The sequence below is a fragment of the Lutra lutra genome, chromosome 11, assembly GCF_902655055.1.
Source record: "Lutra lutra chromosome 11, mLutLut1.2, whole genome shotgun sequence".
NCBI classification, from domain to species: Eukaryota; Metazoa; Chordata; class Mammalia; order Carnivora; family Mustelidae; genus Lutra; species Lutra lutra.
The window spans coordinates 51,253,111-51,275,392 of NC_062288.1; the positions used below are offsets into that span (position 1 = coordinate 51,253,111).

General features: G+C 39.2%; 2 protein-coding genes across 9 annotated transcripts in view; both read left to right on the plus strand.

The window, feature by feature from the left end:
* The first annotated feature begins 9,607 nt into the window (after positions 1-9,607).
* LOC125080496 (sterile alpha motif domain-containing protein 1-like) overlaps positions 9,608-22,282 on the plus strand; it is a 34,513-nt gene continuing 21,838 nt past the window's right edge. The window contains exons 1-2 of the mRNA XM_047694370.1: positions 9,608-9,904; positions 9,943-10,427. Coding sequence (XP_047550326.1) covers positions 9,608-9,904; positions 9,943-10,427 — 782 coding nt within the window. The remainder of the gene's footprint in view (positions 9,905-9,942; positions 10,428-22,282) is intronic.
* The window catches only part of HDAC9 (histone deacetylase 9), a 938,635-nt gene continuing 926,775 nt past the window's right edge, over positions 10,423-22,282 (plus strand). For all 8 annotated transcript variants that reach the window (XM_047696020.1, XM_047696021.1, XM_047696022.1 and 5 more), the window contains exon 1: positions 10,423-10,613. The gene's annotated coding sequence lies outside the window, so the exon portion shown is untranslated. The remainder of the gene's footprint in view (positions 10,614-22,282) is intronic.

The window sequence follows — 22,282 nt, forward strand, 5'->3', positions numbered from 1 at the left end:
AAGTGTTATGAGCTTCCTTTGTTATCTCATATTTCTCAATATTGCATCTTTTGTCTTCTGTATTGCATATTCCATACATTGTGCGATCGCACTTCGTGTGCTACTTCAGCATGCTAGGTAGGAGCTGAGCTCTGGACTTGGGCTGTGTCTGAGTTTAGGCTCCCATGTTTACTTGTGAGCTATGGGACTTTGGCATTACTTAACTTTACTCTGTCTCAATATCCTCTTCTTCAAAGGTGATAATCATTAATACCCAAACTGCAGAGTTGTTGTAAGAATGAAAAGGGGTAATCAATGTACTGGCACCTAGCCCAGTGCCTAGCATATAGGTGATCCTAAATAAATACAATTATTATATTATAATCAATACTACTTGAGGCTCCCCCATGTGGGAGGCTTATACTTCCCACAGCATTAGAGTTAGATTTGGCTAAATGATTTGCTTTTGCTAATGAAATATGAGGGAAATTGATGAATGCAACTTTCATGAGGAAGTTTTTAGAGCAGTGCAAGCATGCACATAGATTTGCTCTTTCTGCCATAATAATGTAATTTCAAGATAGCTGTGCTCTATGTGCTGACACCATAGAATAGACACATCATGGAGGAGACTGAGAGCTGAATGACCAAGGATCAGTTTGGTGAGCATGAAATAAACTTTTGAGATTTTGGGAGTTATTTGTAATTGTGTATAGCTTTAAAAAAGCATATATATTCCTCATGTCATCAGAATTCATTCATGGTCATGTTGTTATTTGTCCACTGTCTTTCTATCAGAGGTCTTTTTTTATGTTTCCTTTTATAGAGTAAAACATATGTCCTGTGGGCTCATAGTAAAGTTGATCATTTGGTCAGGAAAAGACTTGAGCACTACCACCCTTAAGACAAATCTATGTTATCCTCTGCTCTGTTCCACCATTGTCATGTCTCCATACTTTTCTGAGTGACATGGTAATTTATGAAAATTTAGTTATAAAATCTTGGTGTTTTTTCTTCTAAGAATTTTCTGCCAATGACAGATAATTTAAAAGCTGTTTATTACTATTTTTTTGCTTAGAAATGTAATGTTTATATATTTCAAACGTATACTCACATTACCACAAATTGTTACAAGAAAAAAGACAACAGCAATAATGGGAATTAATTTACTTAAGGCTTTTTATGTGTTCCTGAATTGCATGAAAATAACAATTATGAATTTAGAAGTCACTTGAAGAGCTCATGAAGGGACTAAGATTTTTAAACACTTCATAAATTTTAAGAAAAATTCCCCTACGTATTCCAATTGTATTTAATAGTACATGATTATAGCTTTCAGTGATCGAAACTATTGTAAAACAAATAATTTTTTGTTAATACTCTCTCCCCAAATTAATCTTTTTCTAAATTTTAATTTTCTTGAAGTTATTTTATGGATGTATCCTGTCCTCTTAGGCAGCCATAAGGAACTATAGAAAAGAAGGTATTCCTTTACAGGAAATTATAATTATCTTTAGAGAAGGAAGATGTGTTATAATGTTCTTAATGTTCAGAAATAACAACTGCAAAGTTAACAGCAGAAGATTTAGAATGAGAAACCAGACAAGGAGGGTTATAATGGCAAACTGACTTTAAATACTAATTCAAGTAATATCAAAATGTATTGGAAAACAAACATGTTACCATGTATGGAATTTGGGCTCAGAGGAAGAAAGTAAGTTAGATGCGATGATAAGCATGGTTTCCTTTTCTCCTTTTCTGTCTCTCTCTTTTTAGTACTTAAACAGAAAAGGTAAATTACGCAGGGGTTTTTTACATGGGGAGGAGAATACTGATATAGAAGATATGTATTAAATTAGGGCTCTTAGTTCTGGATTAATTTAGACCTACCGTGGTCTTGGGCTAGTTACTTAAAACTTCTGGATCTGAGTTTCCTCATTTGTAAGATTGAGTTAGATTGGATGTAATCACTAGAATCAGGATAGTGAAGATCTGAAACTTCATGAAATTCTGTAACTAAGCACATTCTTTAAATTTTATTTATTTTTGTTTGTTTGTTTATTAAAGTAAGCTCTACACATAACATGGGGCTTGAATTCATGATCCTGAGATCAAGAGCCTCATGAAGCACTTTTTTTTTTTTTTTTAATATTGGTTAATGGGGGCACCTGGGAAGCTCAGTTAGTTGAGTATCTGACTCTGGGTTTTGGCTCAGGTCATGATCTCAAAGGTTGTGAGATAGAGCCTAGGCCAGACTATATGCTCAGTGGGGAGTCGGCTTGAGCATTCTGTCCTCTGAAAATTTTCTGGTCAAGTCACTATCAATATTTTTGAAAACTAACTTTGGGGGTATGGCAGATATTACAGGTTGGTTCCTTCACCCTTCAAACTCTTTCCCCCTGTCTTTCTCTAGTATAGATACTGGAAAAATAAATAATAAATAAATACAAAATAAAATTTACAACCCAGCTTCTCTTGCAGACAGGACTGATGATATGACAAAGTTCAGTGAAAACTAAGGAAAAGACTGTTTAGGACTGCAGGGAAAGGCTCTGTTTTCCTGGATACACGTGTTACCATTTTTATATTCCCCCTTTCGTTATCCTATAGAAAGTTGATCTGATGGCTAGAATGGCAGCAGCCATTTTGTGATAATAAGGAAAAGGCCCTGACAAACCACAAAACCTTGCCTTTCTACCCTTCAGCTACCAAAATAATACCAGTAGCTTCCTATCTTCAGACTTCTTACGGTTTTAACAAATAAATAAATAAAACTTTTAGTTTGCTCAAGCCACTGTTTATTCAGATTTTTTACAACTCAAAGCAAACCTTAATTCTGGGAGGGACTGAAAATAGATTCCCTTAAAAAAGGCATCCTAAAATTTGTGTATGTTTATTCATATGGTGAACAACATTATGCAGCTGTGTGAACACTCTACGTTCAAAAGACAACATGAACTTTATGCTGTCACATCATAAGGTAATGTTATATTAGAGCTGAAATATAACTTAATGATTACTTTAAGCATACTGGAAAAACCCCCACAAATAGCATTAATTTGTTCATGTTCTTCCTTTCACTTAAGTGGCATAAAACCTATCTATGTTTAGCACTATTTTCTAATGAGGACTTTACCTACCAATAGTATGTATAAACATAGGCATACACCTCTAAATGTATATCTGGATTTTGAAATCTTTTCTTTCAATATAAGCTGATTAGCTATAGATTTGAGGTACCTTAGTATGAAATACTTATAAAAAATGGATAGGAAAGCTATTCTTTTAAAAGAAACTCACTGTGAAAGCATAAAAAGGAAAGGTTTTTCTCTGATGGTTTCATAATTCAAAAACTCGGTTTGACAGCCTGCTAATGTGCACATGAGAACAACATTTCACATTTGCATGGGACTAATTGCAGTTCAAAGTATTTCATAAATGAGCAATGGGTGTGATTAAAACTTACTATGACCCACACATTTTTGCATAAGAAAGGAATTATTAAAAATAGAGGCAGCATATTCATCCAGTTTCCATTCAAAATTTAGCAAGGGAAAGAAATCCTTAATGGGTCATATTACAACCTCTATTACTGCACAGACCTCTCCCTTCAATGGGGAATTCCTGAACAGATGATGAGCAATACAATATCCATTGTTGCAGACCTAGAAATGGACAAAATTAATTGAGAATGAAATAGTCACTTAAATCTCCCGAGGAAGTATTATCAGCAACCATGAGGAAAATTATTTTCAAAATGAAATGACTTCCAGGAAAAAAATGATCTCAGTAAAAACTAGAATTTTTATGGAGAGGACTAATAACGTACTCAAATATTTTTCTGGGTGACAAACAAAATGAAAGCCACACGATGGGAAAGTGCCACAGTGGGGAGGTAGACATTGGCCTTGCAGATTGATTAGTTTCTAGGCTCAGGAGGCTGTACCTGATGAAATACATATTCTTCTCTTATTATTAATGTACATGCAAACTCAGTTTTAAATTTGATTGAGGAACCCAAACTTCAGTGCCACCTTAAACTGAGCTCTTTTTGGAAGGTCAGATATACAGATTATGGGAGTGTTACCTGTTATTCTTAGGACTCTAGTGCTATTTGCTTTCATCCTTTTAGATCTGGTAGTAAATAAGGAAAGAGCCAGGTTTGGTGGGGTCTGAAGCTTATACATATTTGGGACCCTTTTAAGTAAAATAATACTAAGTTATGAATACAGGCACCTGTGCACATGAGAGTCCCTGGAGCCCAAGTTTTATTAGCTCCGTGGTAAATCCACGTCTGGTGGTATATTATTCTTGATAAATTTCTGTATCTCTTACTTCTAAATATAATATCTGTACTTTTTTAAAATGGCATCATCCTTTGGCGAGGATGTGGAGAAAGGGGAACTCTCTTGCACTGTTGGTGGGAATTCAAACTGGTGTGGCCACTCTGGAGTTTCCTCAAAAAGTTAAAAATAGAACCGCCCTACAATCCTGTGATTGTACCACTAGGTATTTATCCAAAGAATACAAGAATCCTAATTCAATGGGATATATGCACCCCAATGTTTATAGCAGCACTATCTACAATAGCCAAATTATGGCAATAGCCCAAGGGGCCATCCACTGATGAATCGATAAAGAAGATGTGGTATATATGTATATATGATATTACTCAGCCATAAAAAGGAATTCAGTCTTGCCATTTGCAACACTATGGATGGAGCTAGAGAGTATTATGCTAAGCAAAATTAGCCAGAGAAAGATAAATATCATATGATTTCACTCATGTATACAATTTAAGAAACAAACAAGCAAAGGGAAAAAAGAGAGAAGCAAATCGAGAAACAGACTCTTAACTATAGAGAAGAAACTGGTGGTTACCAGAAGGGAGGTGGGTGGGAGGGTTGTGTGAAATAGGTGGTGGGAATTAAGGAGTGTATTTGTTAGCATTTTTTTTTTTAAGATTTTATTTATTTATTTGACAGACAGAGATCACAAGTAAGCAGAGAGGCAGGCAGAGAGAGAGGAGGAAGCAGGCTCCCCGCTGAGCGGAGAGCCCCATGCGGGGCTCGATCCCAGGACCCTGAGATCATGACCTGAGCTGAAGGCAGAGGCTTAACCCACTGAGCCATCCAGGCACCCCCAGGAGTGTATTTGTGATGAGCACTGACAAACTAAAGGAAAGTCACATGATAGAAAAGTGCTTTGGTCCCTTCATCACCCATGTATGGAAGTGCTGAATGACTATATTATACACCCGAAACTAATATTACACTATATGGTAACTGACTGGAATTTAAAGAAAGTTTCAAAAAAAAATACAAACAAAATAATTAAATGGCATCACCCTAAAATTAACATACAGAAAAACTATATAGTATGTGCTATAGTGTTCTGCACATAGCAGGTGTTTAGGTAATTTGGACAATGTCATAAAAAAGGATGGGATTTTTTTCATGCATAAAAAGTGGTGTTCACTTTTAAACATGATAGAAAATCACTTTAAAAAAAAGGATTTTATTTATTTATTTGTCAGAGAGAGAGAGAGAGAGAGAGAGAGAGAGAACACAAGCAGGGGGATTGGCAGGCAGAGGGAGAAGCAGACTCCCCACTGAGTAAGGAGCCCAGTTGGGACTCAACTGACTGAGCCATCCAGGAGTCCCTAGAAAATCATTTTAAAATACACTTGAGCCATAACTAAATACAAATAGGTCCTAAAAGGCTATACCCCAAAGGAGATCACTGATGAGAACTGAATGAAGCACAGTACTTAATAATCCAGTTTTAGGAATCCAAAAGGAAATTTGCAATCAGACTGGATAACAAAAAAAAATCACCAAATCTCTGTTTTCTTTCTTATTTGTGTTTATATCCTCCGTCATTTGGAGGTGGTCTTCATTTCTTCATTTCTGCAAAATTGTTAATTTGTTGTTTGTTTGTTTTTAAAGATTTTTATTTATTCATTTGACAGAGCTAGAGAGCCCAAGGAGGGGGAACAGTAGAGGGAGAGGGACAATCAGGCTTCCCGCTGAGCAGAGAGCCTGACGTGGGGCTGGATCCCAAGACCCTGAGATCATGACCTGAGCCGAAGGCAGATGCTTAACCGACTGAGCCAGCCAGGTGCCCCCAAAATTGCAAACTGGTGGCTGAAAGCAAAGAGAAATGAAGGAACCACAGAAGGAACCACTTTTAAGATTCTGCTTTAAAGTGGCGCACATCACCTTCTGCAGATATTTCATTGGCCAAAGTCAGTCATATGGCTAAGCTGCCTATTGTTTTGGTCCCAAGGGGGTGACACAAATATTTCAGACAATAATGAAATTTATGCAGTACCTCTCCCTATAAAGAAATTTCAAACATCTGGGGTGTTTTGAGGTTTTAGCATGAGACACTTTTTCTGCTAATATGCACAAATTTCATCAGTTTTCTTGGAAGAGAAAATCCTGTTCAAACCTAGTTTGGCAAGCAGTAAGAGCCTACTATGGTGAGGGCACTATGCTGATCCTTGGAGAAAAAAAAGTGTAAATGAATGCATAATAAAAACAGATGTACATACATACATGTGTAGTTTATATACAATATTAAAAGTTAATTAAATTATTTTTGAAGTGTGGACTGCACATAGTGACTTCTTTCCAATGAATACAGTATGGGAAGGAGAGACAGAGAGTAAATTTACAAACTGGCAAATGTTAATTTAGCCAGGTCAACATCAGCAGTGATAAATCACATTGTTAGTATGTACCCTGGATATGATGTGCTGAAAATGGTATTTTATTTCTATGATTTTCCTCTCAATACCCATGGCCCAAGTCTAAACATGAGAAAAACATCAGACAAATTCCAGTAGAGGGCCATCCTGCAGTATAGCTAATGATCACTCCTCAAAACTGTCATGTTTATCAAAGATAAGGAAAGTCACAGCCGAGAGCAGCCTACAGAATCATGACCACTAAATACAATGTGGGATCTCTAGGGGGGATCCTGAAATATAAAAAGGCTATTAGGGGGTCACTGGGTGGCTCAGTCGGTTGAGCATCCAACACTTGGTTTGAGCTCAGGTCATGATCTTGTGATTGTGGAATCGAGCCCTATATCAGTCCATGATCAGTACGAGTCTGCTTGTCCCTCTCCTTCCCCCAGTTTGCATGCGTGCTCTCTCTCTAATAAATAAAATATTAAAAGAAAAAGGATATTAGGTAAAAACTAAGGAAATGTGAAAACTATGGACTCCACAGTTAATAATAATGTCTCAACATTAACTCACCATTTGTTAACAAATGTATGACACTGATATAAGATGTCAATAATGGGAAATTATGTGTGTATGTGGGGGATATGTGGAAACTCTCTGTATAACTTCAATTTCTCTGTAAATTTCTCTCTAAAACTGTTCTAAAAGTAGTCTATTAAAAAAATACAAAAGTTATGTATTTTGTATTTGGTTATGGTTTGGTTATGTATGGTTATGTAATCTCCGTCTTCAGAGTTGAGGAGAGCATAAAACCAGAAAGAAATTGTAATACTATATCATAAATGTATCAGTTTGAACAGAAAACTGTGGGAAGCCCCATTACGACTTTTAAGAGAAACTCTAATCTTTCCCACTATACCTTATCTTAAAATATTTGTACCTCCAGTAGCACCTAGCAAGTGCCTTGCTTAAAATTGGCATTTGAGTATCTAAGAGAATTGATGAGGAATTCAGCTCCCTATTGTCAAATGACCCAGATGTGGTGGAAATAGAGATAGATGAATATTAGCTATGCCCTGTACCACCTCCCTAAAAGGAGAAAACAAATTTCAGTTCAAATTCTTCTGTACATATCTTTATTACACAAACATCTAGTGAAATCCCAGCACTTTGTCTTTTTTTGGAGTTCAAAAAGACATTTTTGGGGGGTTTTAACAAACACTTCCTATGGAAGGTTTCCTTGAGACACAAGAGAGGAAAAATTGTTTCCTTTTGGGCAGTAGTAGGCAAACACAATCATTATTCAAGGGAAAAAAAAAGGCTAGACAAGTGGCAATTTCAGAAAGGACTCTATTATGGAAGGTAAAGGGTTCAAGGTCACTAGTTGTTTATACCCGCTTAGGCCTAGTTCACATGTGAATGAGAAGTCTCTCTAAATTTTTTTTTTTTAAAGATTTTATTTATTTATTTGACAGAGAGAGATCACAAGTAGACGGAGAGGCAGGCAGAGAGAGAGAGAGAGAGGGAAGCAGGCTTCTTGCTGAGCAGAGAGCCCGATGCCGCACTCGATCCCAGGACCCTGAGATCATGACCTGAGCCGAAGGCAGCAGCTTAACCCACTGAGCCACCCAGGCGCCCGAAGTCTCTCTAAATTTTTTTAGTCAACATTCAACACAACCAAATTCACTACTGAGATCCCATTATCAAGATTCATCTTCCTAAAATGGAACAAGATGGGATCTTGAGGGAGACAGACCATAAGAGACTCTTAATCTCACAAAACAAACTAAGAATTGCTGGGGGAGGGCGGGTGTAGAGAGGGTGGTTGGGATATGGACATTGGGGAGGGTACATGCTATGGTGAGTGCTGTGAAATGTGTAAGCCTGACAATTCACAGACCTGTACCCCTGGGGCAAATAATACATTATATGTTAATAAAAATAATAAAGAAAAAGAAAAAAAAAGATTCATCCTCCTGATGAACATAATCCCTAGTGTAGACAGAAAGTTAAGCAAACTAAACTCTAGCACCAACAGCTTTAGGATTGTGATTATTTTTAATTAAAACTCGCTGACCACCTCTGTACTGTGAATTCCCGATTAGAGAAAAGTAAGGTTTAAATCTGACCACAACACGCCTTCATTCTACTATAAATGCTGAACTATTTTAGATTAGACACCATCCCGCTTTCTCTGAGTTATCCTGGTCTTTTTCCATTGATAGTTCCGTTTTAATAGTACAGTTTAAGTCGATCCCCGCCACTAACTGTGAGACCTTGGACAAATCACTTCACTTCTCTGGATCCCTGTTCTCTTCACTGAAAATGAGGGCACTAGGTTAACTGTCTCTTGTTCTTTACATCCGTAAAGATGTATGATGATATGAGCAGTTGTGTTTTAGCTGACGTGGTGGAAAACAGAAATGTACATGTAGAGACCTAGCTTTAATTCATTTGTCACTTTATATACACCATAATATTAGGCTCTTTGAATGATCAAATGTTAGCATTAGACAAGTTTGTTTAGGATTACAATTTTTAAAAGATTTTATTTATTTATTTATTTGACAGACAGAGATCACAAGTAGGCAGAGAGGATTACAATTTTTAAAAACATCTTTCAGGGTTCCACTCTGTATAAAGGATTCTATAGGTCTAAGTGATACTAGTATAGACTAAGTTATAGCAGTAGAAAAAAAAAAGGTCTGCAAGGTAAAAATACTAACCACTGAAAGGAATCACCTCATCAGTTCTCGGACCTACTAATTCTGCCTCCTTCCTTCAGGGTTGGTCTCAGAGCAGATGGTGCTCTCTGTTCAGCCTTAAAACGCGACCAACTAAACCATGTTTCCAAGCAATCACCATATTTCCTCCCATTTCCCATTTGGTCTTAAAAACCCCTAAATGTAGCGTTTTCTTTTAAAATCCCCTTGAATGATTCCTTCAACGGCAAGCGAATGTGGGGACCCTCCAGGTACCGCCCCACAACGCGCCCTTCTCTCAAAACGAAGTGGCGAAGCTGTGGACCCCCGGGCTCTGCGAGGCGCGCACCTGAGCGGCCAGGGCTTCTCGAGCGAGGGCGGGCGCGGCGGCGGCCCGGCTCCCTCTCGCGCCGTCCTGGATCACGGCCGCGGGCTGCCGAGGAGCCCCGCAGGAGGAGAGCGGATCGCCCGACCATCACCTTGCGCCTCGCGTGGGCGTGATTCGCTTCAGAAACCCAAGTCCTCTCAGGCACCCAGTCCTTCCCCTGGGAGTAATCGCCGGTCCAGCCCGGAGCTCTCCTCCGCTCCACCCTAGGCGGCTCTCTGGGTCCTGCTGCCTCCCGCGCGCCCTTCCCCGCGCCTCGGCCGCGCGCCCAGGTGTCCCCGCACTCCTCATTGCCCCCGGCCGGCCGCTCGCGGGCCTGCGGGTCTCCAGCGCCTGGGCCCGCGCTCCCGTCGTCCGCCCTGCCTCCCTTCCCACCGGCCCCGCCCAGCCTCCGCCGCGCTGGGGCTCCCGGCCTGGCCTCTCCGTCTCCCTCCCACCTCCGCCCCCCCTCCTCCCCAAGAGTTGCTATTTTTAGTAAATCCTCCGCGCGCCGCCACCGGCTCAGCTCGCAGCTCGCAGCCGTGCGCACCGCCCTCCCGAGCTCCCCACCGCGCGGTGGCCGCGACGGCGGCGGCGCGTCCCGCACACCGCGCAGCGCGCACCGAGCCGGCCCCGCCGCGCCCGCCGCCCTCACCGCGGTCTCCTCCTCCGGCGCCTGTCGCGGCTGGTAAGTCCCTGCTGGCGGAGCAGCGGCGGTCCCCGAGTCAACTTTCACCCCCCCCCCCACCCCTTTGCTTCTGCCTCGCCATTCTCTTCTCCGCGAAAGATGGCTGTTTGGAGAAGGGGGAGAAGTTAGGGGGTCGCCGGCGCGGGGCGAAGGAAGGCGCGACAGCCTCAGCAGGCGCGGGCGGAGGTGAGTGGCACCACAGCCCGGTCCCCGGCTGGTGCCCGGGGAAAGCCCTGGGAATTGGGGGCCAAGCGTCCCTCGGATGTACCGCTGGATTCCCTGCTCGGATTCCCCAGGTTAACAGCATCCCAGTCCGGACCCCGACACAGCTTGCCTTGCGTCTCCCAACCCAGAGGCTGGTGGGTTTAAGGGAACCTTTGTCCTAAGTTCAGTGCCAGGTGATTTCTTTTGCTGAGCAAAAAGACATTGACTACGACATGCCCAGGCGAGGGGTCGGTGACATGACACCCCCCCCCCCAACACACACACACACACATACACACACACTCTTTATGCTGGAGCCGAGTTATGAATGAAAAGTTTGTACTGCCAACGTGTTGCTTGAGGGGAGCAATACTTAGTGGGGGTACCTTTGATGTTTCGTGGGGGGACTTCAGTTTCAAGTCTATACATCAGGATTCTGGGTTTTAAGAAAAGTTCCGGAGCCTGGGGGATGGGAAATAATGCAGTGATTTTTAGGTATTGGAAGGAGGTTGATAAATCGAAAAATTAGAGTAAACTGGATAATTAAATGCCTCGAGGGTGTCACGGGGGGGACTAGGGGGAGCAGAGAGCAGGGGGCGTTCCCTGAGTGCCTAGCGGGCAGCGTTTGGCCGTGAAACCATCGCCCACTTGTCCGCAGTGAGAGGTGTCAGAGGCCTGCCTGTGCGTTCTTGGTGTGATCGAGAGGGACTGAGCTGCTCTCCAGATCCGAGGCGAGGTTTGTCAGGAGAGGTGGCCTGCAGCGGGGAGCTGACGACGCGGTTCAGGTGATATGGGTTTGGAAATTCTCTAGTGAGGCTCCTACGCTCTAATTTCAGAAAGATGTGTCGCGTTTGTTTTCCCTGCCGGGAGGTGTGTATAATCTCCTAAAAGGAACTTTTAGGTTAAGTAACTATAGCATTTTGAAATCTGTGAGAAATGAGCTATCTACATATATTACCCTTCTGTCTATATTGTGGGTGTGTATACACATAATGATGTGTGTGTATGCAAAACGTGGGAGTGGGGTAAGAAGGGCTTAAAAAGTTAAACTTAACTGGAAAAGAAAGTGAAGAGTTAACGTTCTTCTCCCCAAAGGGTATAACAGTGCTTATAGAACTAAATATGCTTGGTGTGTTGAGGTTTCTCAAAAAGGGTAGGATTTAGGAATTACAGGTATTTAGGGTACATCAATGTTTTCAAATCTTGCAAGCATTACTAAAAGCTAGAAAAAGGGAGTAAGCACATAGAGAATTTATAGTAAAGAAAGAATAATTTAAATGATTTAGAAAGAAAACAATTTGACATTTGGAAAGGTCTGGATGTTATTTTCTGATGCGCTGCAAATCTTTTAAATCCTGTAATTAATAACTGCACAGAATAAGTTGCAGTTAGTAAATGAGGACAATTAAAATATCATGTTTGGAAAAGATATCTTTTGAACTACTATTTGGTACTTTGGATGTTTATTATGGAAATTATGATGACTGAAAACTTGTTGTTTAATGTATATGCTTTTACCACAAATAATTGGTCCTCCTTTTCCTTTTAAACCACTATTCCAGTTTGGACCAATTTACCCAAAGACCAAATCACTCATGTGCCTTCTGGAAAGCATTTCCATTTAACCTACTTAATAAGAATATTGCATTTCCAAAAGGACAAATAATTTAGTCAGTTGTAAAACTTTCTTGTAATTTATTTATTCATCCATTTTGTTTGAATGAGGCAAATCTCAAAAAGAGCTCATTTTCTTGGAATATGTCATTTTCTGTGTGGGGAAAAAGTGAATGTTTTCTTTTATGTTTCAGTCACAAACAGGTGCAGGTAGAGTGGGAATCCTGAGTCTGATCTTTGATAATTAGACTGCCAGCTAGAAGGAATGATGCTTTCCCAGCTCTCCTGAATTGATCATCTTCACCCAGAATGGACGCGGCTAGATGCTCAGAGGATTTTGCAAAAGGAATTAGGAGATTTAAATGAAGTACCAGTTTATGGTTAGGAAGGAAGTATTTTTCTCCCCCCCCCCCCTTTAAAAAAAAAAAAAAAAAAACCTCAGTCTTCCTATTTCTTTCCCTCTGCAATTCAGCCTTTTGGGCTGGCCTTCACTGGGAAGACAGACCAAACGAGAGTGTTTGGCACATTACACTGCCATCCTCAAAAAATAATGATGGCTCTTCTGAAATTAAAAAGGTAATTTTATACACTGTAACAGACTTTTAGGATTGAGTGTTTTATGACCACTATTATGTCCATATTTCTGGTAGACAGTGTTGCTTTATGAAGTTACTGACAAATAATAATAATAATAATGATAAATAATAACTTATTATATATATTTGGTGTATGTTTGGAATATATATGTATTTTTAGGAATTTTAAATCATAAAGCCAACTGACCGGATAAGTTGTCTAACTAACTAGTTTTGGTGATACACATAATTCAGATTTGTATTAATATCAACATCTAAAGATGTTTTATGGCTATATGGCTTTCATTTCTTTTCATTAGAATTATTTCTATTTTGAATTTGTTTAAATATTACAACATATTATACTGCAATTTACACCTGCTCAGTGGGGAAGGTGTAGGTTATTCTTAAATAGAGATATGGAGAAATAGCTAACAAGGAGAGTCATTTGAGAAGCATATGGACATCATGAAATCCTTCTGTATGTAGCATCTGCACCTTCTCATTAGTGAAATATTGTAGTTAAGGACATTTTTTATTACATTCAAGTGTGGCTTTTTATTTTTGCTTCGATGGTGGGTTTTTTTTTTTTTGGTTTGTTTTAAAATGTAATTGTATTAATGTTTAAATTGGTGGGGGGCTTTTATTGTTTGAAGCCCTTTCTTTTCAATAAAGATGTCATACTTAATTCTTATTGCACACATCCGCAGATAGGTACCATTGTTTCCTAGCTTGTTATTATAACTCTTAACCGTTCTCAGATATTCTTCAAAACACTTGAGAGGCACGTAGGAAGACATATTGTTCTCATTTTCAGAAGAAGGCAGCAGGTACCCTGATAGATCCAAGGTCACACACTAGTGAATCAGTGTGAAGCTGAGGGTAACATCTATATTTCTTGTATTCTGTTCACAATAACAAGCTGCTCCTGTGGCTATGTTGAACGATATTTTCAAAAATTTGTACACTCTTGGATTTTTAAAGTGCTTAGCTTTGTAGATATGCTGATCAGATTTTATATCTGCCAAGAGGGTCATAAGGGAAGGGGCCCTTACTGGGGCCTGCTGATGGGGGAGAACTGTGACCCCAGTAGCTAGTGTTAAAACAAACATACACATCTCTGAGGGGTATTCATTCTTGCAGTCAATTCCTGTGCTACATATCTCTCTGTCCCCACTGCCCCAACCTTATAAATCACATACTATCCTTTTAATGGTCAAGGCTGCTTTGAATTTTATCAGCACCATCATCAAGCTTGAAGATCATCAGGCTACTAGTGAGAGCTCAGAATGTGATTTTTGAGAAGATAGAATATTGACTGAGGACCGTAATGGACCGTCCACTCCAGAGCCAGCCAGTATCGATTAGAGATCATGTTTTTCTGGGTGTCAGGACACCCATCTTCTATTAGCTCTGCTTCTTTGGTTGAGCTTAAAGAACTCAAAAGTGAACAGAGGGTTTCTGCAATTATCTGGTTGTTTCTGTTCATGTATACATTGTATCTAGATAAATCAGACTTAATAATAAAACAAAAGAAAAAAAGAAAGGATAGCAACTTTTTCTGTGGAGAAGGTACTCATGACTTTTTCTTCATTTTTTCAAATTCCCTGTTTTTCAGATCTCACTGGAATTTTTCAAGGTAATTGCCCACATGATTTGTAACAGCCAAGACTTATGATATTATATTGTTAGATTCAGAAGTGGAATACATTATCCACGATGGACAAGAAAGCATTGTATTTTCATAGAAAAGAGTAATACGTAATGTTATGCAGGCTTTGTGTATTTGATGAAAATACTTTCGTCATTTTCTAATAAGGAGATAGTACCAGCTGTTCTCTACTTTATTAAGTTTTATTTATTTACTGGCCTTTCCTTAAATGTATGGTTTATAGGAGTTCATCCAAACATTTTAAGTGTGAAATACTGAGAAAAGTTACTTTGCAAGTGTGGTTTGCCATTTACTGTAACAAATTACATTTAGAAATTACATTTCCTCAAAGAGAGGAAAACACCCATTTTAAATATTTTTTGCTGTACCAGGGAGAGTATAACATGCTGTTGGTGAAACTGAAATGAGTTGAAATTGCTGGAAATGGTAGTTTGTTCCCATTTCTACAGAACCTATGATAAGATATGATTAGTGTGGACTAGTCTAGTTTGAACGGAATAGTGATGAGTGGAATTTGAAATGGCCATCAAAGGAAGGATAAGATTTGGTTCACTCAGATATCACTCAAGATATTTGACAGCAAGTCATTGAAACTAACTTTAGTTAATTTAAGCATTAAATGTTACAAGAGGATAATTGACTCTATTTGTTTTCTGTTGCTCTGTAACACATTGCCACAAATTTAGCAGCTTGAAACAATGCACATTTATCACCTCATTTTCATTATTAAGGAGTCCATATATGGCCCAGTCACATCCTGTGTTCAGGGATCTCAGCAGATCTTGGTTAGGCCTGCTGTCCTGAGGTTCACTTAGGGTAAGATCTGCATCTAAGCTTCCTTAGATTGTTGGAAGAATTCATCTCCTTGTGGTTGTAGGACTGAAGTCTAGTTTCTTGCTGATTATCAGTCAGGGACCACACAGCTTTTAGAGGCTGCCTGTTGTTCTTGACCATGTGACCCTCTCCTAGGCACTTTTACAATGTGGCAGCCTACTTTTCAAAGTCAGCAATGAAGAGTTGTTGCTATAGTACAAGACCATCTTTTATAATGAATGAGCGTGACATATCACTTTTGTCATGTAACATAATCTAATCAAGGCTGTGACATCCATCACCTTTGCCATATTCTATTGATTAGAAGCAAGTCAAATGTTCTCTCTCACTGTTGGCACACCAGCTTCTATAGTAGAAGATGAGCTGTGTATTATAAGAGAAAGCATTCTTCATGTGTCACCACAGGGTTCAGTTGCTCATGGCCCCTACCGGATGGAGGACAAATGTGTACTGCCAAAGGAAAGGACAAAAATGTGAGCTTAGTGAAATGTTGAAGTTTTTGACCAGGGTAGGCATGATGACCATCTGGAAATAGACTTGAATTAGAGAGTAGCTGGAGTCATGCAATTCCAGAGGAAGAAAACTCTTGCAGGATTTAGGGGAATGGGGGTAGTGAGGCTTCATTTAGGGATGGTGGTGAGTGAGAGACAGGAGAGGGGTAGGGAGAGACAGTTAGGGGGCTAAGTGACTAGACTCACCCAGGGGGACTAGTAACCAGGCTCACAAAAATCCCCCATGTGGAGAAATCCAGGAGATATTAACCAGAGAGGAGGCAACACCTTGTTTGTGCTCATGATATTTGTAAGAACACCTTGTTCCTTCTAAGTATAGACAGGATGTTCTCATGATATTTACAAACCATGTTATTGACATGAACTTTATCAAGTTCCCTGGTCAATTTTCTATATAAGACCTACCATAAAAGCCATCAACCCATAAAAGCCCTCAGTAGCAACCCATTGGGGACCCCTCTTTAGAGAGGCTTTCTCTTTCCTATTGGTTGTCACCTTCACTTAATAAACTTTCATCTCACTCTTTTGTCCACCAGATTCATTCTTCCACTTCTTAAGACAAGAACCCTGCAACAGTGGTGGTAAAAAAGGGGTAGAAGCCTTTAAAAAGATGAATCATTAACAAACATGTTACTCTAGGCATTCGTGTAATTAGTCCTTAATATATTCCACATATGAAAGATTTTTAAAGGACTACTGCCACCAGTCCTTGTATAAACCAATAGTGATTTGGAGGTCCACAAATTGGCCTCCCCTTAGTTTTCAGAGACCATCTCAGATCCATCTACAATTGTGGCTCAATCAAGTGTGGTGTAGGGGCATTGGGGGCGGAGGGGGGGGCTACTGAACACTGCTCTAGCTCCAGGCAATTTGCAGGAGTGGTTTCATTTAATCTGCATCCCATCTCTGGCAACTGAGTTTGCTTCCCCAGTTCTGCCACCCTTGCTTCCCTCCCAAGGAAAAGGAAACTTTGAAAGTTTAAATACCTTGCTAAGGGTTGTTTAGATATGGGTGGCACCGGGAGTTGAATCTAATTCTGATTTCAAAGCCCATAGTCTCATCATACACATCCCCTACTCACAAGCAGTAAGTGAGGCTTCCAGGGGACAGGCTTGTTTTTCCCACTGAAGTGAATGTCGGCACTACAATTGCTCTTGGGTTCCTTCGTTCATCTTGTGAGAACTGGATACTGGAGTATGAGGGTTAAAGGGAGGAGTGAGAGAGTGTGCTGTGTCGTGCCTTCTTTTTTCCCAGCAGGAAGTGCAGATTATAGGTCTGTCTTCCATCTAAAAGTAAGAATGTGGAGTGGAGGCTGTATATTTTTATTTCTACTTATCATTTTGGCAGAAATATAAAGCTCTGTGTCTCCTTTCTCTCCTATATGTAGATTTCTATTAAATTCAATTAGGAAACATGATGAATTCTCATTGCCTCTTTGGCCATAGGGTTCTTTCTATAGCTTTTTCAGTAGATGCCACTGTTTTGATCTACTTGAAAAGTCTATTGAGACATTCCTCCTTTGTTCTTCTATTACTCAGTCCCCCTTTCTACTCTGTGGTGCATCTGAATTCTATTCATAGATATTCTACTTTTTTCCCCTTCTGTTTTATGTACTTAAATCTCTTCTTTAAATGGATCTAGTTCCATTGATCGCAATCATTTGCTCAGATCCCATTGCTGCTCTCCTGCAAAATACGAGCTCAGTGGGACTCATCTGTATTCTGTTAATTTTGCAGAGTTGTACCCCACATCCCAGTGCAGTATGAGGAGGACTTTAAGATTTCCCTGGGCATTTAAGTCAAAATGTAAACATTTTAAACCGAATACCATGAAGCAGCACTGTGACTGGATTGTGTTAGGTCAGGTGCATACCTATGGACCACTCAGCTGTGGCATATTAGGGTGGGCTACCGTAACCTAATCTCCAACAAGTTACAGCTCAGGAAATCTTGAAATAAACTTTTTTTTTTTTTTTTCGTATAGGACTTAGATGTTCTAATTTAGCTTAGGCCAGTTTTGACCCTAAAAGCCTGAACCATTTAGCCTGGCACGCAGGTTCTCTCAGAGTCTGGACCTAGCCTCTATTTATTGCCTTTTTGTTTTTAATTCTTGTCACTCCTTGCTGTATGGCTTTAAGGTTATAAGCCCTAAGCTTGGAACTAGTTAGTGACTTAGGTTTTAGATATTGAACAAGCAGCCTGACATGTAAAGAAAAGTCAAGATGTGAATGAGTGTGTCGGGGAGGAGAGAGGAGATGAGGAACAAACAGAAGCAATGTTTCCGTTTTTCAGTTCCAGCATCCCGTCATTCTTGAGGCCATTCTACCAATGATTTTGTGGTTTTACATTATGTGAGCAAGAAGTTTTCCAGAAATTGAGCTTCTGTCTTTTGCAATTGAAAGAGTACCAAATAGCACAAGTTTCTTTCAGTCTAGGATTCTCAATGCATTTTTTTGAACCTGCTGCCTCCAGAACTATCAGTAGCCATCTCTTAGCCAAAATCAGAATGTTACTCCTCTGGAGTTGGATTTGGAAAGTGTGCCCATTTAGAGGGTGTACCTTCTCTGTGCTGCTTTTCTCCTTTACCCAGTTTCTGTCCCTCCGCTTTTGTGATGCTTCATCTGATTATTGTAGCTCAATGATCTCATTCATCTCTGAATTCCTGTAGTAATTTAGGACAGTGGCAGTGGTTTACACAGATGTAAAGTTGAGTTTTATTATTAATGGATTGGGAAAATCCATAATAATAAAAGGCTACTGTGAGTAAAGCCGTTAAAGGAATTTGCATTTTTTTGGTGCCCAGAACAGCATCTTTATACTTTTGAAATATAGTGTTATATTTAATACATGAAATGATATACAAATCTTTTTGTGGCCTCTGCAATTCCTCTGTAGCCCACTAGAGATCTATAGCCTCTCATGCCCAGATGGAAAGAAGGGAAGAAGAAGTTTGGCTTCCTCATGAGCACCCTTCCAAATAAAACACCATAGGAAGAATGGTCTGATTTTAGCTAAGACTACTGGTCTATCCAGTATGAAGCTAAGTTATTCTTACTAAACATTTTATGTAAGTATGTAGGGACATGGAATACAGTGCAAACATTTTTACTTCTAGATTTCACAAATTATAAAACTAAAACCAACGAGCCAACATTAAATATAAACGGCAGAATTGGTGAAATTAAAAGGAGTAACATTGCTTCTCCCTCTGCCACTCTCCCCCTGCTCATGCTCGCTCTCGCTCTGTCTCTCTCTCTCAAATAAATAAAATCTTTAAAAAAATGTGTATTCATTTTTTTTTAATGTGTAAAAATGTGTAGCCATATCCAGAGATCGCAGGAATGGATTTCAGATTGTGTAGAAACTACACACAGATAACATGTATGCATCACCTTCAAGAACGATGATGATTTTAACCACTATAGTGCAGGGACTTCGGGATGCCTTACTACCATGTGTTCTGTAGTGACTCAGTTCATCCTCACCTTTTTTTTTCCCCATCGGAATTTGTTTAACAAGCTGTGTATTGTTTTGCCTTCACCTAGTAACTGTATGATTGAAAACACCAATTGCAAATAGTGGAATGAAAACTCCATGGTGGTTATTTTGTCTTAAAGATGCTTATTCAGAAATTAATTCCAATATATTTATATTTATTTTATATTTTTATATTGTCATCCCAGTGAAAACCCAAAATGGAAAAACAAAATTTCACATCAGACTTTTCAGTTTGAAATACATAGTCCCAAATACTAATTACCACTTAAAATATTTTTGTCTTACTCTGTGTTGTGTCATTAACTAGATTGTAAACCCTGTGAAGGCAGTGAGAACATGCTTACTGTTTTTTGTTTGTTTGTTTTATTCTACAGACCTAAGTGCATTTCTGTTAGTTGGTGCCTAAGAAGTGTTTGCTGATTGACCAGCTGTTTTATGTTATTTCCTATGGCACTGTGAACTCCTAAGGACAGGGACTATTTTTGTTTTAATCTGTGGATTCCAAATGCCTAGCACAGCAACTCATGTGAAAAATGCTCAGTAAATGGTCTGAAAGAAAGAGCAGATGAGTAATTGGCTTTTGTTTGTGTGTGTGTGCATGTGCATGTTTTCTTTTCGATCTCATGCTTCATATACAAGGCACTTTTAACGCTTGTATAGGTCAGTGCTGTCTAATAGAATCTTCTTTGGTAGTGGAACTATTCTGTATCTGTGTTCTCCAATTGTCATAGTCACTAGGCACGTGTGACCTTTGAGCACCTGAAATGTGGTCAAGCTGAGAGCCTGAATTTACTTGTACTTAATTTTAATTATAAAATAGTGTCATATGATTGGTAGGCTGCTGAGATTCAGGAATAATGCCTCCATTCTTAAACTCTTTTGCCCACATCACCAACACTGCTACATGTTTTGGTTGTAATTAGATGTTGTTGGAAGTTGTTATTGGATGAATAAAATTATATTATTCTATTTATTCATTTGAGTTATATTCCTTTAAACACACGGCAATATATTCCATCAGATTGGTTTCATTCTTTTCCCAAATGACCAACAACGTTGCGTGTCATCCTTTCATTCATCCCATCATCTGATTTGGGTTTTTATCATATCCTTATTAGTGTAGAGGCCTGAGACTGACCACTTTATCAGGTAAGTTTTACATATACTTTTTTTTTTTTTACTTTCTTTTTTCTAATTGCCCAGGTTTCGTTGTGTTTGCTATTCTCATCATTTTAAACCTTTTCTCTCCTAATAAGCCATTTAAACTTGGATTCTGTATTTGATCATCATTATTATCATCATTGTTTGTAATGGTGTTTATAATAGTCCGTATTTGATTTGACAGACTAATGTCTGCTGGTATTCTGACTTCAAATTTATGTATTCTTTTTTTTAAAGATTTATTAGTTTGTTATTTTTTTAAATGCAGAATTTTTAAAAAAGATTTTATTTATTTATTTGACAGGGATTACAGGTAGACAGAGAGGCAGGCAGAGAGAGAGGGGGAAGCAGACTCCCTGCCGAGCAGAGACCCCAATGTGGGGCTCGATCCCAGGACCCTAAGATCATTACCTGAGCCAGAGGCAGAGGCTTAATCCACTGAGCCACCCAGGGGCCCCTGTTTATTTATTATTTTAAGAGAAAGAGAGAGAGTGTGTGTGCCTGTGTGCCGGAGCGTGCTTGCAGTGGGGGGAGGGGCATAGGCAGAGGGAGAGAGAGAATCTCCAGGAGACTCCCCACTAAGCACAGAGCCCAACTCAGGGATTGATCCTGGGACCCTGAGATCCTGACCCCAGCCGAAATCAAAAGTCCGACACTTAACCCACAAGGCCACCCAGGTGCCCTACCACATTTACATATTCTTAAAAATGTCTCAGTATTCCTTTTCTTCTATCAACTTTTTTACTTTTCATATCATTTTATCCTTTCTGGTAGAGAAGAAGAATGAAGTGGCATCATCCACACTTAAACTTATGATGACTCAATCCCTATGTAAGATATAATCTAAACATAACAATTTTCACAGCTGGTATCAATTGCATGAAATCAATACACCAAAATATTCCCTTTAGAAAGATAGGAAATGCTTTTCTAAGTGGCCAAGGCCTATTATGCAACTTGTGGCACTTCAAGAGGAAGACTTTGGTTAAAATTCATCACATATTTACTGAACCTCAGTAGTGGGTATATTCACATATATTATCTCATTTAATTCTTTTGAGAATGTTGAATCTAATGATATGTAATGGTAGAAACTAACTAGATAGAGACCAAATAGCAAATAAATTGATGTGAACTCTGCTGGCAAGCAGAAACACGAATTTTCTACTCATTCTCTACTGCTGGAGATTTAATAGTTTTTTACATGGCAGAATTTGAATACAGACTTTGGTGTGGCAACTTGCCTTTGTTCATTCTTTTAGTCTAAAGTATTAGTTCCCAAATTTCAATATGCATCAGAATTTCTTTTCAGGATTATACATTCAAAAGCCTATAAACTATACTTTATGACTGAGTTAACTCCCTTTCCAAGGCAGTTTTGTCAATACAAAATTTTTATCTTGGAACTACATTCCCCCTACTACCCAAAAGATGCATCTTGTTTGTATTTCTTTATTTCCACTTTCATTCCAGCACAGGGCTACTCACTGAGAGAACTTGTAGATTTGTTTTTAGATAAATGTCACATAATAAGAGAAAAACTCAGTAGCAATATATAGAATCTTATGCTCATGACTTGCGAATTGTGCTTTGGTCACATGATTGTTTTCATCTGCCTCTTAAGGGTGAGAAGGTAGCACTGTTTTGTTATCTTCTGCTCCAACTTGCTGATAAATCTTTTCCTAAAAATACCTAATTATGTGTATTATGCATTATGTTCATTTTAGGCAGGTTGAGGGAACAAGGAAGAGAACTTTGTTTTGTGACTTGTGCTATAAATATATTT